General features: G+C 42.1%; 1 protein-coding gene across 1 annotated transcript in view; it reads left to right on the top strand.

The window, feature by feature from the left end:
• Positions 1 to 4,856: 4,856 nt before the first annotated feature.
• The window catches only part of slc7a9 (solute carrier family 7 member 9), a gene marked incomplete at its 5' end in the record, with an annotated part of 58,619 nt that continues 43,668 nt past the window's right edge, over positions 4,857 to 19,807 (top strand). Inside the window, 3 exons of the mRNA XM_079497428.1 lie at positions 4,857 to 4,997; positions 7,224 to 7,371; positions 13,200 to 13,442. Of these exons, the coding sequence (XP_079353554.1) occupies positions 4,857 to 4,997; positions 7,224 to 7,371; positions 13,200 to 13,442 (532 nt within the window). The remainder of the gene's footprint in view (positions 4,998 to 7,223; positions 7,372 to 13,199; positions 13,443 to 19,807) is intronic.

Genomic DNA, 19,807 nt, shown 5'->3' on the forward strand with positions numbered 1-19,807 from the left:
CAAGTCGGTTCCTGGTCCTAAATATAGGTTTTGATATATTTTTGGTTCTTTGCCCTGCAGCCCTAGTCAGTATTCCTATTTATATTAGAGGAATACTATTATTTAATATTAGAACATGCATGTACCTCATACTGTATGATAGGAGGCCAAAAGTGAGTTCCTGGATGTGAAACAGCTGTGGTGTCTGTTCAGGAGAAGCTTTTAGCATTCCGTGTCACATTGTAACATTTTTAACATTTCTTTGCTCCAAATTAATTTGTCAGCGCTCCTCTCATTACATGAACACACTCACTCACACACGTACACACGTGTGCACATGCACGCGTGCACGCACACGCACGCACACACACACACATACATACACACACACACACACACACACACACACACACACACACACACACACACACGGCAGGGGTGTCATATATCTCATCTCAAAGAGGTATTGTAAGCAGCAGCCAGACTTCATCCCCTCAGAGAAGGAGACGTTTGCGAGGGGCTTTTCTCTGACATCAAACGCCAGGTCCAAAGTCACTAATCACTGAAACCAGTGAGTGACGCTGGTTTGAGGCTCTGGATCAACTTGCAGCTCTGCATCAACTTGCAGCCTCATGCTTTAACACAAATTAAAACCATTGCCAAAACACTAAGATTTTAATGGTAATAACATTAATATTTGAATAAAATAGCGTAACAAACAAATTCATGGTATATAACCATTTTGGGCGGGAACCCCTTTTGGTGTTAGCATTATGTTATGCTTTAGCTATTGAAAAATAGCAGATCTACAAGCTCGTAGCGCGCCACTCGGTGGCGCGCTATGAGCTTGTAGGTCTGCTATTTGTGAAAAATCGAAGAACGACTGACATAGAAACATAGCTTTTTCAGAAAACTGTCAGGATGTAGAAGACATTTTTAGAATCTGATCTCAGGTCAAAATGGGTTTAAACCTTGAAAAATGAGTTTTCACTGTGATACTGATAGGACATAAAGCATATGACATTGGATCCGTTGATCCAAGTCGGAACACAACTGATGGATGGGTGGTCTTAAGTTGTTTCTGATAAAAGGTTGAGAAGCACTGATTTAACCCATTTTGACCTGAGATCAGATTCTAAAAATGTATACATCCTGACAGTTTTTTGAAAAAGCTATGTTTCTATGTCAGTCGTTCTTCGATTTTTCAAAAATAGCAGACCTACAAGCTCGTAGCGCGCCACTCTGTGGCGCGCTACGAGCTTGTAGATCTGCTATTTTTCAATAGCTAAAGCATAACATGATGCTAACACCGAAAAGGGTTCCCGCCCAAAATGGGTTTTAACACAGCTGTCACTGTGAGTGACATTTATAATTTGTTGTGCGACTCACCTAAAATAACTGACATATTATGTCACATTTTTGTGATCATTTAAGTTTAGCCTTTGGTTTAGACTTTAAGAACATATCGATTTTAATGAGGGATTTAATTAGGCTTGTATATATACCAAGGCAATAAGCAGAACCGTTTATTTTTGTACCCAATGCACTATACATACTGAAAGTACTACTACAAACTAGTAACATGGTTCAAAGTACATCATACCAGCCTCCACAGGGACATAACACAGTGAATGTCCAATCCTGATCCAGTTTTCTGCTCCAGGTCATACCGACCTAGCTGCTTTGTTTTCCCAGGCTTTCCCTGTCACCCAATAGTAGCCAAGGTCCTCCCTCCTCCCAAGGAGTGACTTGCGTACTGCGTATAGTCCCACGACCAGGAGCCAGAATCCAGGAGCAGCCTGGAGACAAGTTCACATCCCCCCCACAGACACCGACTATAGGAACCAGGAGCAGGGACGAGTTCACATCCTCTCACAGGGTGACACACACACCGACCAGGAGCCACAAGTTGGAGGGGCGACTTCACACACATACCCCCCACAGAAACACTTTCGTTCACACCAAGGAGTTTTCACCTTGTGGGCAGGTGTGTATGATATTTGATATTTCATTTTTAATATGAATGAGTCTGTCTGTCTGTCTGTCTGTCTGTCTGTCTGTCTGTCTGTCTGTCTGTCTGTCTGCCTGCCTGCCTGCCTGCCTGCCTGCCTGCCTGCCTGCCTGTCTGTCTGTCTGTCTGTCTGTCTGTCTGTCTGTCACCACATTGTTGTGTGAACTGTGTCATTACTGTGAGTGAGGAGAAGGAGAAATAATGAGATAACACTGAAAAGGTGAACAGAAACAGCAACAGTGAACACAGTACGTTTTTAAATAATGACAACATCCCTGACAATGTGACTCAGTCAAGGATTTGTAGCAGGATTAATTTGTCACCAAAACAACATCAGGCTTCATTTTAGTCCTTCTTACAGTGGACATCAACTCACGTTGATATGTGGCCTTGGAAAAAGTAAAAAAAAAAAAAGAAAAAGAAACTTGACTATAAGTTAAATGTTAAAGCAGTTATCATTGACTTAACATGTATAAGTTAAATGTTAAAGCAGTTATCTATACATCTCTGTAGTCAATAACCATAAAGGTTCAGCAGGTGTTTTTCCACCAGTTTAATGGTCAGAATGAGAGCTTATAGTGATGCCATAAATGTATGAATGACACTCAAGTAGGAAGAACAGAGATGCGTTAACACCCACTCACATACTTAGTGTGACACCCAACGGGCGTCACACTATGAAATGCTGCTATTACGCCACTATAAAATCACTTAACGCATTTTCACCTGAGATCAGATTCTAAAAATGTCTGTTTGAAAATGACAGTTTTCTGAAAAAGCTATGTTTCTATGTCAGTCGTTCTTCGATTTTTCAAAAATAGCAGACCTACAAGCTCGTAGCACGCCACTCGGTGGCATGCTATGAGCTTGTAGGTCTGCTATTTTTAAATAGCTAAAGTATAACATAATGCTTAGTTAAAACACCAAAAGGGGTTCCCACCCACAATGGATTAAATGAGCACAAGGACACTCAGCGGAAAGGTTGGAGTTCTCAGCTACACCTAACATACACAGTAAAAAAATTATTTAACTCCAAAGAGTGGAAAAATGAAACCAAATGGACCCGTAAGTAAGTCGGCCAGAGAGTTTTATTGTCGGTTATATAGACCTATCATCCGAGAACACAGGAATTTACCTTGTATACCTGTTTCAATGCGTTATAGACCCCTGGGAGACTGAGATTGCTGAGGCGGAGCGTAAACACCTAACATCAGCTATCAGTACTTAGCCTATACCGCACCCAGGCTGTGATACTCATACACCGAGTTGCCAGGGCCCGGGATCGAATTACCTTGTGGGTTGTAAAAATAAAATGTAAGCTTTATTTTCATAGTATCATTTCTATAGAGTGTGAATCAATTGAAACTTCACCTCTTTGATGTTCCTTTTGTCTCATCCACTCTTTTACACCTGAAATCGTGTGATGTGACAATGAAGTTGGCTCTGTAATACATAAATTACTAAATTGCAAAGAGTTATCCTGATAACGGTAACTAGTCGTAACCACCCCTGGTGGTTGAACCCGGTGTTGAGAAGCCCTGTTCTTGTTGACCACCCCTGGAAATAATGACCTGGACAGTCTAACATGAACATGAATTGGATTCAGCTGGTGGTTTTTTATGCTATTTAGTAGTGACAGTTGCTAAGAAACACAGTGCTTGATGATGACTGTGGACAGAGTGCTGCAGTGTAGTGACAGATGACTCATAATAATAATACCAATGATAATAATAATTTATTTATGTATAGCACCTTTCTTGTGCCTTTCTTGTGCTTTAACACATTTTAGACTGACGTCGATGAAAAAAGAAGGCTTCTAAATTTTTCTGAAAAACCCATGTTTCAGTGGTGCTCAACCTTTTTCATGTCAAGAACCCCCAGAATTATCTCTATTGGGCCACGGACCCCCAACTCAAAATATGTAGTTCCAGGGACCCCCCAGAAGCCAATATTCTAGTTAAATATATTCAAAGATTTGTGCCACATTTTCACGATTTCTCAAAAATAGCAGACCTAAAAGCTCGTAGCTTGTAGATCTGCTATTTTTCAACAGCTAAAATAGAACAGAATGCTTAAAACACCAAAAGGGGTTCCTGCCAAAAATGGGTTAACAAAACAGTATAAAAGCAGCTGACTATGACTGATGTTGACAGAGTCAGTAGAAGTGTGCGCAGCTCAGTAAAACAGTACACTAGACACTTGGAGAACTATGTCAGTCGGGACGATGCAATTTGGGGATACATGCCCCATCCAATTATGTAATACCCGTTGCACCTGTTGCCAGTTGTGAGAGTATTCTCGGTGTATTCAGAGAAAATGTATTGAAATGCTCGCACACTGAGGGCTCCAATGCAACAGTATGCTTTATTGCAACACGAATAACATCGTTAGAGTTTCCGGTGCAGTAGCAGTACCCGCTGGCACCAGTCTGCTTGAGTATAGGGATTGGATGATAATAGTTAGCCTACTAGTGTTTATCGCAAAATAAAGATTCTCACAATAATCACTTATCGCATAATCGCATATCACTTTGGAACAATGCAGGTCAGGAATGATGCAATACCTGGTGTACTGCACGTCTTTGCTACTATATAAGAAGATAAATCACTAGCAGCATCAGATGGTCCTATTATTGGAACCTATTATTACACCAGTGCTGATACAGTGTGAGCCATAATAGAAATAGTTCTGTTGATGAGTTAAGTAAGATTTCATTAAATCTTCTATCGTTTAAACTACATGGTAAACGAAAAGCAACAAAACTGTGTGTGTGTGTGTGTGTGTGTGTGTGTGTGTGTGTGTGTGTGTGTGTGTGTGTGTGTGTGTGTGTGTGTGTGTGTGTGTGTGTGTGCGTCAGCAGGGTGACATGGAGGTTGGCAGCGTGAGAAAGAGGAGGGACAATCAGAATGGCATCATCGGCCATGAGGGTGTGGGCGTGTCCTGTCCCCCCCCTCCCACCACCACCACAAAACAACCACCTGAGAAAGCCACCGCCCTACAGGACGATGTAAGAACACACGCACGCACGCGCACACACACACACACACACACACACACACACACACACACACACACACACACACACACACACACACACACACACACACACACACACACACACACACACACACACACACACACACACACACACACACACACACACACACACGCGATTCTGAGTATTGAAGAGAGGGAGAGCGTGCGTGCGTGTCACATGCCGGCAGCATTAAAGTGAAGGAGTTCCCCTGAGAAAGAGACTCACAAGATGTTCACACGTGCACCGGTTCTCATGACCCCGCTCCCCCTCCCCAGCTGAGGGGGGGGGGGGGCTGCGTACCAGGCAGTAACACACTGACCATCACTACCCATTAACCCTTGATGTCCAGGACGTCCCTTAAGCCCTGAATCTAAGACAGCTGCATAGAACCTTTGGGCCCTTAGGCACAAACCACTTAAAGGACCACTTCACCACTTTTCAACCTATCTTCATATAATAGGTCCTCACTAATAATCATGATAAAATGGCACAATCTTTTTCTACTCAGTCTGTGTCTCATAGGAGGGCTGTGGGCAGTTTACAAACCCGTCCACCAGTGACATCATCAATGGGGAATCCAAGCTAATAGAAACTGCAGGCTTTCTAGTCTTGAAAAGTTGCAATGCGAAAAAGGAAGCCATCGTTCTCACGATGATAAAAATCTAAACATTTTAGTAAAAAACACCTTGTTTAAAAGAAATCTGCCTAACGATGATGTCACTGGTGGACATGTTTCCGAACTGCAAACAGCCCTATGAGACACAGACTGAGTAGAAAAGAATGGTGGTATTTTATCATGATTATTATTGAGGACCTATTACATGAAGATGGGTTGAAAAGTGGTGAAGTGTTGTGCTTGGTTGACCGGAGTCCCTCAGGGCTCTGTACTAGTAGTTTCTCTGTTTTCCCTCTACATCATTATGTCCTCGCTGAAAAGACACGATCTACAAGCTCACAATGTGCCGCGATCCGGCGCGTTGTGAGCTTTTAGATCAGCATAAGTTTCTGTAAAAGTATCCCAGAATAGGGATGTTGTTAAGACAGGACAGGGACTTGTTAAACACGGCTGCAAGCTTCCAACATATTATGTTAACTAACTTAACTTGGACCAAATCACAGCAATTGAGCTCTCTGTGAATGAGTAGTCCTGTTTGTGATGCCTGGTTACTAAGTGACCTCTATGAAAACAGCAGCTTTGTTAGGGGAAGGATTCACATTTACACGACTTCACAATGAGATGTTATGTTACACATTCAAACCATATTCACAGTTTTCATATTAGGTAAAGCTGGCTATAAATGTTGTTATATTGTCTCTATATATGTAGATTCTTCAAAGTAATGTGATACGATTTAAGCTACTGCTCCACTTGCCTGCTAAAATCAGTTTATTGGCAGAACAGACTCCTCATTAGTTTGAGTGATTCATTCATGACATACTGTACGTATCAGCCAGACATTATTTTCCAAGGTTAGGTGAAATACTTCAATATTTTGCCTGAATTCACAACCACTCTTCACAAAATAATTAAGGTTGAGCAGCAGAACACAACCAACTGAAAATACACACTTGTCTAATTTGATATCCCGAACAAGACACAGAACTGCAACATCCAGGGTTCACAACTCAATAAATGTCTTGCATGTCATATAACCTTTCCTGCCTTTCCTCGATATGTCAAAACAAAGCACTTCATGAAATAACAACAACACACCGTTGGAGTTGTATGTATCATACCAACCTCCTCACTGGCGGACATTCTCAACTGACATAAAACAAATATATAATGTAGGGTTTAAGGGGTTAAATGCATAAAAGAAATCCCCCCAGACCTTTGACCAGGGTTGGTTATTGGTCTGTGCGTGCATGCGTGCGTGCGTGTGTGCATGCGTGTGTGCATGCGTGTGTGCGTGCGTGCGCGCGCTTTGCACATAAGCACATGTATACAGTAGGCCTATGTGTTAACCCATTTTGGGCGGGAACCCCTTTTGGTGTTAGCATTATGTTATGCTTTAGCTATTGAAAAATAGCAGATCTACAAGCTCATAGTGCGGCACCGAGTGGCGCGCTATGAGCTTGTAGGTCTGCTATTTTTGAAAAATCGAAGAACGACTGACTTTTATTAAACTTTTATTTAGAAGACACTTTTAGAATCTGATCTCAGGTCAAAATGCATGCGTGTTTGTGTGTTTCAAGGTGGGTCTGCTGAGTGGTATCTGTCTGATTGTGGGGACCATGATCGGTTCAGGGATCTTCATCTCTCCCAAGGCAGTGCTGGTTTACAGCGGAGCTGTGGGACCCTGCCTGCTGGTCTGGGCTGCCTGCGGGGTGCTGGCCACTCTGGGTGAGGAAAAACACGCACACGTACTGTACATGTACAGTCCAGTTCCCTAAGTTTCTTCCTCAATCTCAAAATGGTCTCTATCGGTTCTGAAAGGTACCTTTGTTAGACACACCCACAGACACACCCCCAGGTGGCTTCGAGCCTGGTACTGTACCAATACACGCACGCAGACACATGCACCCGCAAACACATATTATAACTTTGTTATATTAACTTTTTCTTTCCTTTTTTTGAGGAAGCCAGACCTCCAACGTCTGGCTTTTTAAAAATTACGTAATATGGCAGCCAAGTCAATGGACTTTTAATGTTTGTTTAGAGCCCTTTGTTGATTTTATCTATGTATTTTATGACCGTAGAAATCTCACATTTATTGATCAATGAATTAATGGATTAATTAAAATCTTTATTTCTCTGGAATATGTTAACCCATTTTGGGCGGGAACCCCTTTTGGTGTTAGCATTATGTTATGCTTTAGCTATTGAAAAATAATAGCTAAAGAAAAATCGAAGAACCACTGACATAGAAACATAGCTTTTTCAGAAAACTGTCAGGATGTAGAAGAGAATCTGATCTCAGGTCAAGGGAACATGCGTGACATTAGTCGACAATATAACATGACCAGTAAGAAGCCCTGACGGCGAGAAGCCAGAAGCCACCCAGGCGTGCACGCATCCATCCGGCAGAGTGACGACAGACTGCTTGGGCGAGTGCTGGCGCTTTGGCATGGTGGGGGTCAGATCAACATAATGGAATGAATTCTGTACTGGCCATATATGGAGCGTGTCTTGAGTGTATACAGGGTTTGATGAGGTCAGATCAACATAATGGAATGTCAGAACAGGTTTTGTAGGTTTTCATAGTAAACTGCGACCTACTCTATACGACCGCAATAAAACAATAGAATACAACCAAAAACTTTTATAACAGTTACAGTACGGACTGAGGAAGGGAGTTTTGCGATCGTCTTTTTAAATTGTCCATAGGTTAGTAGAGAGATTGACTTCATACCACATGCAGACTATGCTGCTCTGGGGCGGCTGTGGCTCAGGAGGTAGAGCAGGTCGTCCAATGATCCCTGGGTCGGCGGTTCGAATGCCGGCTTCTCCTCCTGTCCACATGTCGAAGTGTCCTTGGGCAAGACACTGAACTCTACATTGCCTCCAATGAGTCGGTCGGTGTGAGCTCGCCACCGTCGGTGTGTGTGAATGTGGGAAGTGAGGACGCTGGCGTCGACTGTTCGCCGCTTCACCTCCCAATGTATGAATGAATGAACCGTTGTAAAGCGCTTTGAGCACGTGGAAAAGTGCTATGAAATGCAATTAATTATTATCATTATGCTCAGAGGAGCGAGTTCAGATGCAAATTTCTTCCAGCATCATTCTAACAGCTTTCTGAAAATGGATAAACAGATATCAATCGCCTGCGAAGACCAAGCCATCTTATCATACATGATACAATAGTGAATACCATATAGCTATCACAGTAATACATCTGAGGGCTGTGTTTATGGTTGAAAATAACCAGGAAAATGGTCACATGGGTGTGGGCATGCATTTTCAGAGCATGCTTTGAATGATCAATCAATCGATTGTTACATTTTATCTGCAACCCTTGATTTATACGCAACGCTGTCGGTGGAGGTCCTCCATGACACATTCTCTGTTGTTTTGACATCACTTTTGTAGTTTGGCGGGTCGGTTCAAAGCATAAATTGGCCAATTATTTCGGGTCCCAATTTATTTTCTCGCGGGCCCACCAGTGGGTCCCGGTCCACAGGTTGGGAATCGCTGCTCTTTTAATAAGCTGTGTAACTATGTATTACTTTTGACAGATGTATATAAAAAGGGCAGCACAGCACTTTCTTACTGTCTAAAGCGGATACTATGTGTATAATAGAAATACACAGTAGTGTTGTGAAGTGATTTGCTCTAAATCCAGATTGTCGCAGACTTAATACTGAGTGACTTGGAAAAAAATGCCTTGAGTTGTTTATTTAGCAGAAATTCCAGGACTTTAGCTGCATGGGCAGGATAACTTGGAGATACTGTACAAGGGCCGTTACAGTAGCCAAGGAAAGTTAAGTCTGAGATTCTGTCAGTGGTGGAAAGTAACTAAGTACTTTTACTTAAGTACTGTACTTAAGTACAATGTTGTGGTATTTGTACTTTACTTGAGTAATTCCAATTTCCAGTACTTTTACTATACTCCACTACATCTCAAAAAATGTGTACTTTTACTCCACTACAATCATTTGAAAACTTTAGTTACTAGTTACTTTGGAGATTTTAATTTTGATAAAAAAAAACATGTACATTTCGGCCATTTGAAAATAGCCGATAGATCTGCTATTTTCAATAGATTTTGTACACATTTTGAACTTGTGAAATGGCACATTCTGCACAATGAGTACTTTTACTTTTAGTACTTTAAGTGCATTTTGATGCCGATACTTTTTTTTGGCCTGCACTGTTACCTCTGGCCGGGACATGACGGATAAGTGGTATAGAAGTACGGGCATTTTTTTACTTAAGTAAAAGTATCAATACCACAATCTAGATATACTCAGTTATTAGTAAAAGTCAAAATACCAGTAAGACGCTGTGAGGGCGAGCAGCGACCTAACGGCGAGGTCACGTGCACGCAATCCGCCTGGGTGATGGCAGATGGGAGACTGCTGGGCGAGCGCTGGCGCTTTGGCATGGGGGGGTCAGATCAACATATGGAATAAATTCTGTACTGGCCATATATGGAGTGTGTCTTGAGTGTACAGGGTTTGATGAGGTCAGATCAACAAGATGTTGCTGGCCGGCTCCATATATGCAGATCTAGGTGATGATCCGGTCTGCTCCATCCAGGGTTAGATGAGGTCAGTGTCGTGATCTTCATATATGGAGATGGCCATATATGGTGGCGTGACGTGTCACGAGGCGTGACCATATATGGAGGCGTTAAGGGTCTCTCCCCAAAGTTGGGGTCGGGACCCGGACCCCGCATGGGGTCGCGGGACGCTGACGGGGAGGGGTCGCGAAATTATTTTGGGTCATCAAAAATATTTTTACACACCTGCATATAATTCAACAGAATGGGTGAAATACAATGTAAAAATGATTACAAATATACATTTTAACCAGGATTGCACGTTTATGTGCATTAAATTATCTCCGGGGTAAGGTTGGGGTCGCGAGTCAATGGCAGCATTATTTTGGGGTCGGGGGCTGACAAGTTTGGGAACCCATGGTCTAAGGCGCCAGGCGGTTTTATTTGATAAGAGAAACCAACAGCTGAATGTTCTTTATTTACCCAGGGAAGTAGCTGAGCACAGGTGCTCATTTTCAGCAACGCCCTGCACATAGAAACACACAGACAGACACACGCACACACACACACATTAAAACCTGGGAGCTGACCAGTACAACCACTGTCTTATACTGTTGGCCACTAAGCAGCTCCAGGGGGAGCAGTTGGGGGTTCAGTGCCTTGCTCAAGGGCACTTCAGCGGTGTTGGGTGAGTGATGACAATCACTTCCCCACACAGATTTTTCCTGCCTGTCCGGGGAATCGAACCGGCAACCTTTCGGCAACAAGGGCGCTCCTCTAACCCATAGGCCACCGCTACTTGCTCCGTCACTTTTACAAGTACTGCCAAACTAGTTTTGAGGCCGAGCACGTAACCCTTACAGCAACCCTGCATTAACTCACCCGTCGCCATGTGCGCCTTTTGTCGCCTATTTTCGTATTAGTATATGTACCTTGGCACCGATGACGCCTTATCACGCCTTTTTTAATAACAATTGATTACGGTGGTCAGCTGCATCCACTTTCCCCTCATATCACTACCGTTTCGATCCAGAGCCTTTTATATATCTCTCATTCTCTTTTTAGACCAAAAACAAGCTTGGTTTGCGTCTGATTTATCTAACACGATAGTATTTCGCTTACAAAAAGTATGTTTTGGGTGGATTAAATGACAATCGCGGGACATGTTACATAGAGTTTTACTTCCTGACTCAGCGGTTTCCGGCCAAAAGGGCTTTCAAGTTAAGAGCCTCGCCGTTGACAACGCACACATGACGGCGAGAGCCCTTCACCAGATGGCGCTGTGGCGCCGAATGAGTAAGGACATGTACTGTACTACTTGAAAAGCATAGATAAACCATAGCTAAAACTACTGCAATTTGATGTGGCAGGCTGTCATCTACATTCCGTTTAATCTGAGCAATCTCCCATAAACGTATACGATTCAGATAATGATTATAACTAATCATAAAACAAGTTATTGTTTTTATGTCATTATGACCTCAATCTGACCAACACCCAGTGAAACGATATAAACGGATGTTCTTGTTTTTTTTATGTTTGTGGAGCTTACAGTATAACATTGTGTTCTAATTAAGTGAGTCTGCGTTTGTGAAATTCACCGGGCCGGGCCGGCTCAGTTTATATTAACCCATTTTGGACTTGAGGTGGATTAAAAAAAATAAACATTTTTCTGAAAAACCCACGTTTCTATGTCAGTGTTGCTCAACCTTTTTCATGTCAAGGACCCCCAGAATTATCTCTATTGGGCCACGGACCCCCATCTCAAAATATGTAGTTCCAGGGACGCCCCAGAAGCAAATATTTTAGTTAAAAATATTCGCTCTTGGCCTGGGCCATGGCTCAGTGGTCCAGGCACCTTGGCTGGTAATCCAGTCTGGCAGAGTGCCACGGGTTCGACTCCCGATCCCGACAGCCTTTACTGCATGTCTTCCCCCCGTCTCTCTCCCCATTTCCTGTCAGCCTACTGTCTGTCCCTCCATTATAAAAAAGGCGAAAGCCAAAAAAATAAAAAAAAGAAAAGTTCGCTCTGAAATATATATTCAATGATTTGGGCCACATTTATAACGATTTTTCAAAAATAGCAGACCTACAAGCTCGTATTCGTGTGGAATGAGTTGGAGGATGAATTCAAATACTGTGGAAACATAAATCAATTCAAAACTAGACTAAAGAAATCTATTTTTGACAGATACAGAAATTAAAAAGAGCATTAAAATGAAGAAAAATGGCATTAAAATAATGCAACTAATTTAAGGTACTATACTATATTATAGTAAACCATATAATATATTATATTATATACTATACTATATTGCAGTAAATCATATCATATATTATACTTACTACTATAGTACCATATCACGTTAAAACCACACCCTCTCGTGTACTATTGCTTAATTATATACTCCTCGTCACTCAACTGCAACAATTGAAAGTTACTCTGTCAAATTTATACTTGATTTAAGTACTGTGTACTTAAGTATTGAAAATTAACTATCGATGCAAATAATAGTGCAATAGCATCGCAACACGTTGTGAGGTTGTAGATCTGCTGCTGATTTCACTGAAGTGGTTAATTCATAACGTACCTTTTCCCTTCCAAGAAATGTAGTGGAGTCAGAAATACAATACTTTTGGCCTGGGCCATGGCTCCATGGTCCAGGCACCTTGGCTGGTAATCCAGTCTGACAATGTGCCGCAGGTTCGACTCCCGATCCCGACGGCCTTTACTGCATGTCTTCCCCCCCATCTCTCTCCCCATTTCCTGTCAGCCTACTGTCTGTCCCTCCATAAAAAATATAAAATAAAGGCGAAAGCCACAAAATAATAATAAAAAAAAAAAATACAATACTTTTGTCTTTGAAATGTATAGTGAAGTGAAAGCCAAGAATGAAAAAGATACAATTAATCAAGTAACGTGCAGACACTCAAGTAAATATACCACCGCTGTCTTATACAAATACAGTATTCCTGTGTGTTCATATGTACAGTATGTGTGTCCCTGCAGGGGCTCTGTGCTATGCGGAGCTGGGCACCATGATCGCCAAGTCGGGCGGGGAGTACCCGTACCTCATGGAGGCGTTCGGCTCCATCATGGCCTACCTCTACTCCTGGACCACGGTCATGGTCCTGAAGCCTTCCTCCTTCGCCATCATCTCCCTCAGCTTCGCAGAATACGCCTCCGCACCCTTCTACCCCGGCTGCTCGCCGCCCAAGCTCGTCACCAAGAGTCTGTCCGCAGCTGCCATATGTGAGTGGACAATTTTCCTGATTTCAGTACGGCACCCGGAGGAAACCCTGAGGAGAAATGGACATAGTGGCCGAATTTGGTATTGCAGCGTGGGCCAAACACATGAAAGCGCTGATCCGTTGACTATCATTGTGCACGTTCATGATGACACGTGAACGCAGTTTCATACGTGAACGCCGCTGTTTCATACGTGAACGCGTGCAATGATAGTCAACGGCCAGCGTCATGAGTTTGGGGCAAATCCATCCCAGAATGCACTATGTTCCTTAGTGAAATTGCCTCATGCGCTTTTGAGCAACTTAATGCAAGTGGATGGGAGGAGATATCCGGTGCCGTCTCTATTCATATATACTCTAAGGTCGGGACCCATTTGTGGGTCACAGACCATTTTATTATGGGTCACGACTTGAGTAAAAATCCCATTTTCTTTTCCTATAATCTTATACACTAGACCTGTACGTGCCCGTCGGCCTACTTGAGAACGATGCAACTTGGGAACCTAATAATACCCGTTGTCACAGCACCCGTTTTAACTGTCTGTCTGTGTCCAACATGGTGATCTCTGTATCTGCCTGTGTGTGAAGAGGGCAAACTGACTGTGGTTAAGTAGGCTAATCAATTGTCAGGTGTGGGGTTGCCATGGCAATCAATTGGCTGAGGCAGAGGCTGGAAATTGCACAGGTGAGGGGATTTAGGCTGATTAGGCCTACTGGCAGAGCCTGAGCAGAGCCTTTTGTGGTGGTTCTGGAGAACCGTGGGACCTGCGGGGGTGTGGAACACGTGTGTAGAATATAAAGTCGGGGGGGGGGGGGGGGGGGGGGGTATACGGTTCTGTATGCATGTATGTATGTATGTATGTATGTATGTATTTGGTTAAAATGGGTAAGGTTTTAAAAAAAGGCAAAAGCATGCTCTGTTGCACTGGCCTAAAAGTGGGTCCTCTAAAACTGCTTCAACTTTTGAGAATGTGTTTGGTTCATTAGCCACCAGATGGCATACCTTATAAGTATGTATGTCTGTATGTCTGTATGTATGTATGTATTTAAAAGTGGGCTTTTTTGTAAAATCCCAGCCTACAATACCTTCATATATTTAAAATCCAATGTAAGGTTACCAGTGAAGGGCAACCTGCCTATTCACTGGGGACTATGCAAGGCAGAGGCGTCCTCCTTCATATATTTAAAATCCAATGTAAGGTTACCAGTGAAGGGCAACCTGCCTATTCACTGGGGACTATGCAAGGCAGATGTATGTATGTATGTATGTATGTATGTATGTATGTATGTATGTATGTATGTATGTATGTATGTATGTATGTATGTATGTATGTATGTATGTATGTCACTCATTCTTGAGATAAGGGACAAAACCTTTTTCAAATCAGATTTTATTTTATTTTAAGAACCATTAAAATGAAATGGATGTATTTGTAGACACAGGTCTCAACTACCAATCTTGAGAAGGAACAGGTTTTTCGCATAACATTTATTTCTAAAATGGGACATTTATGCACTTTATAATAAATATAATGATTTATGTCAACTCCGTCAGACACACTAAAATCCCTTTTATTTTAATTTGATAATTTCAACAATACTATAAAGTCCTCAGTTATCTTATAATGGCTTTTAGTAGTCAAGTTAAGTAATACAATTAATTTAATATTGTTTTATTCCAATATCACACTATTATGAAATATCCCATTTCTCAAATCCTTCATTTTCAACCTTTACTTTCAATATTATAACATAAAAAACATGTTAAAAAAAATAAAAAGCATCATTAAGTAGTATTTCAGTTGGTGTTTCAATTAGGGCATTAAGCAACTAGTCGACTAGTTTACTAGTCGTCTAGTAAATCCACTAGTCGACCTTGCTGGTACTAGTAGACTAGTTGATAAGAAAAAAAATCAAAAAAAAAAAAATCATTTTTTTTTTTTACCGATTTTGTAGGCCTCAATATCAGGTAGATTATAGTTATAGTCACCAATGTACACAGTTTTTTAATGTACAAATATGTATTTCCAAAAAAATAAAAGTAAAGTAAAAAACGTTTTTTTTTTTTAAACATAAAAGGTGGTTTAACACAGTAAACTAGGCAACTAGTCAACTAGTAAAAATGACTAGAAGTGAATGCCCTAGTTTCAATACATAAGCACAAAATATTTGACATTGAATCATCTATTTCTTTGGAAATTAACAAAAACATCATGTGACCAACGTCTGACGGAGTTGACGGACATCTGACGGAGTTGACAAGTTGAACTGATTTAGGTTCTAGAACAACTAGGATCTTGATTCTGGTAACTAATCCAACATTTTCAAGGATGAGGAATACAGTGGTACTGTTTAGATTTGCCCTGTGACCATGGCAGCCATTTTTCAAAATGGCCGCCAACTTTCTGTTATTTCCCAATAACTCAAGTTCTACACCACCTAGGATCTTGATTCTGGTGACTAATCATACATTTTCAAGGATGTGGGATACATTGGTACTATTTAGATTTGTCCTGTGACCATGGTAGACATTTTTCAAAATGGCCGCCAACTTTCTGTTATTTCCCAATAACTCAAGTTCTACACCACCTAGGATCTTGATTCTGGTGACTAATACTACATTGTCAAGGATGAGGAATACAGTAGTACTATTTAGATTTATCCTGTGACAATGGCAGCCATTTTCAAAAATGGCAGACCTGCTATTATTTTACCAATTAGTCAGGGAATATTATCAGAATGTCAAATCTGGGAATACATTTCTTACCAAGAATTTTCTTGTTTGTAAAGGTGTCTACTAACATATCCCACATTGGTTTCTATTGAACCACCCTAGGGGAATTTTTGACAGCTGCTGAAAGTTGGGTACCATCAACAACCAATATAAGGCTAAATGTTCTAATTTTCATTATGCTTTAAGTAGCATGTGGCATGTCAAACGAGGGGGTTTTCATGATTCTGAATCCATTCCAAGCATTAGTTTTGCACAAAAAACACTCCTTGGGCTAAAAACGGCCATAGCCATCATCACAGATGTGATGAGGTCAGCACATTTGGGCACATTTGGGCAAGTGGCTATGGCCAAACTAGGGGGTCTATGGCCAAACTAGGGGTCAAACTCCTTGGGCTAAATTCGGCCATATCCACTTGCCCAAATGTGCCCAAATGTGCTGACCTAATCACATTTGTGATGACGGCTATGGCCGTTTTCAGCCCAATGAGTGTTTTTCGTGCATAGCTAATGCTTGGAATGCATTCAGAATCATGAAAACCCCCTAGTTTGACATGTCACATGCTATAAGCATAATGAACATTTTGCCTTATATTGGTTGTTGATGGTACCCCAACTTTCAGCAGCTGTCAAAAGTTCCCCTAGGGTGGTTGAATATAAAGCAATGTGGGATATGTTAGTAGACACCCTTCCAAACACATTGGTGAAGAAAATTCTTGGTAAGGAATTTATTACCAGATTTTATTAATATCCCCATACTAAATAACGTTCTAATAATGTTCTAGACCACCTATAGACCCGACTTCACCAACAGAGACCCGGGTGACACCTAAACAACAAGTTTGGACAGCCCCACGAAATAGTGTTACGGAAAATAGCAAGTGTCTTGGAGGCAGCCAACATCTGTCGAGGCGATGGGGTGGCCTTTGAGAAGTTTGCGCTTCAAGTACAGTCGCTGGTAGGCATGCTAACAACCCTAGGCCCAGAGGGAGACACAGAACTTAGATGCGGCTCACAAGTTGCACGACTCCTCAACAAGCTGCCACCAGAGATAAGAGTTGAATTCCGCCGCACAATGCTCTGCGGCCCAGGAGCAACCAACACCCTGTTGGAGTTCTCAGAGTGGTTGAAGCACAAGTCCTAGCCATATAGCCTGTGCAAAGGCAAACACCTTGAAGTCCTGCTTGAGGTGAACAGTGAGCGAAAGACTCTGCCTCAACGGAAAACCTGAAGATCTGCCTTCAGAACTATCAGGCAGGATGTGCAGACACTGAAGGCATCAGTGTCGTTCTGTGTCCCCAGCATGTCAACCAAAGCAATGTTACCAAATCAAAGGAGCCTTCACCTCAAGTCACCTGGGGCAGGGTGAGCAATCGTATCCTGTATCTAGCCTCACAACTAAATACAGACACTTGGCCAGACTGCCGCTACAACGGTTTGAAAGGGTCAAACTCCTCATCCTGATTGGGGAAGACCACCCCATCTAATCACACCAACCGAACAATTGAGGTTGGGGCCTCCAGGTGGGCCAGCAGCCATCTGCACAAGACTGGGCTGGACCCTGCAGGAAAGCAATCTCCAGCCAAGACAATTTAAGAGCCCCAGAACACAGAGCTCATGAGGACGGAGAAACACTGGCAGGAGGCCACCAAGATACAACGCCCAAGAGACCCAGAGTGTGCCACCGCTCGCAGTAAGGAGATCAACTGCTGCAGCAACGATGTCATGAAAGGCAAGTCTCTACCAAAAAAACCCTGAACCTAATCGGGGTGTCAAGAGACCAAAGTTTCTCCCCCACAGTTCCCTGCAGTGGCCAGTGAAGTCAAACTGTGCGTCTGTGCCTGAAAGGGACAAGTCAAAGGCCATAAAGCCCACCTCCTGTAATGTCCTGTCAGTAGCAACTCAACCTGCACCTGAAATAAGCCCTGACCCCTCCCAGAGAAAGTTCATCCTTGAAAATTGAATGATTAGTCGCCAGATCCAAGATCATTGGTGGTCTAAAACTTGAGTTATTGGTAAAATAACAGCAGGTTGGTGGCCATTTTGAAAAACAATGGCTTCCATGGTCACAGGACAAATCTAAATAGTACCACTGTATTCCTCATCTTTTAAAATGTATGATTACATTGATTAGTCACCAGAATCAAGATCCTAGGTGGTCTATAACTTGAATTATTGGTAAAATAACAGCAGGTTGGTGGCCATTTTGAAAAACAATGGCTGGCATGGTCACAGGACCAATCTAAATAGTACCACTGTATTCCTCATCTTTTAAAATGTATGATTAGTCACCAGAATCAAGATCCTAGGTGGTCTAAAACTTGAGTTATTGTAAAATAACATCAGGTGGCGGCCATTTTGAAAAATGGCTGCCATGGTCATAGGGAAAATCTAAATTGTACCACTGTATCCCTCATCCTTGAAAATGTAATATTAGTCAGCAGAATCAAGATCCTAGGTGGTGTAGAACTTGAGTTATTGTAAAATAACATCAGGTGGCGGCAATTTTGGAAGATGGCTGCCATGGTCACCACGAGACAAATCTGTGATGGCCCTATAGCCAAAAATGTTCCTTAAGGCATGCTCTAACTGTCTGCCAAATTAGAATACTTCCCATTATTCAAAAACTATAATTTTATTGTTTTGGGAACACTTTTGTCAACTCAGTCAGATACATGTCAACTCCGTTATAACGGTTGCAACAATATCAATTAATGAACCAAATATAGCAAAAATGAGGGAGGTGGTGGGTCAGTTCATAATAAGAATAATTAAATAAATCAGTAAATAAGTTTAACGGTAATTTATTAAATCAAAACAAAATAATGATTTCAATAGGTAAAATTTTTGGCCCTACTTTCCCCAATTTAATTGTGTAATAATTGTGAACACAATGGTCAATACAACTATAGTGTCATTGTCTCCACCAGGCCGAAGGCATGGTGAGAGAGTATGTTTTGCACTCCGTCCGTGTGTGTGTCCGTCCGTGTGTGTGTCCGTGTGTCCTTCCGTCCGTCCGTTACCAGCTAATCTCCGGCACCGTTAACCCGGTCGATGCCAAACTTTGCACACACACTCCCTAGATGCCAACGATGAACCTCTGCCCCGCATTTTCCAGAACGGCCTGTTATAGCGCCACCATGAGGCAGCTTTTCACATTTGTTACCTAAAATGCACCGATCTGCGTGAAACGTTGCATGCACACTCCCTAGAGGCCAAGGACAAACATTTGACCTGCATTTTCCGCATCTGCCTTTTATAGCGCCACCAGGAGGCCGACTTTTGTAAAACACATTTTTGGATATTACTCCTCCAGATTCTGTCCAAAAATCTCACAAATCGTTACACAGTATCTCTATGGTCATGTGCTCAAGTCGGATCTGTCCGATATTTCATATTCCACCCTAATTGGCTATAATTGCCTTTCACAGTTTGCAAGATTGCCCCGTTTTGAACAAAAGCCTCAAATCATGAACACAGCATGCAATTTACGTGAAATCTTTCACACATTTTCTTACTAGGCTGAGGAATATATCCCACCCTTTTCACATTGGCCTGTTATAGCGCCACCAACAGGTTGATTTCTGCAAAACAGGTTGATTGGAACAAAATGCCTCAAATCATCCAATTGCCATACA

This window comes from Electrona antarctica, assembly GCF_951216825.1.
Source record: "Electrona antarctica genome assembly, chromosome: 3".
In the NCBI taxonomy this organism is placed as follows: Eukaryota; Metazoa; Chordata; class Actinopteri; order Myctophiformes; family Myctophidae; genus Electrona; species Electrona antarctica.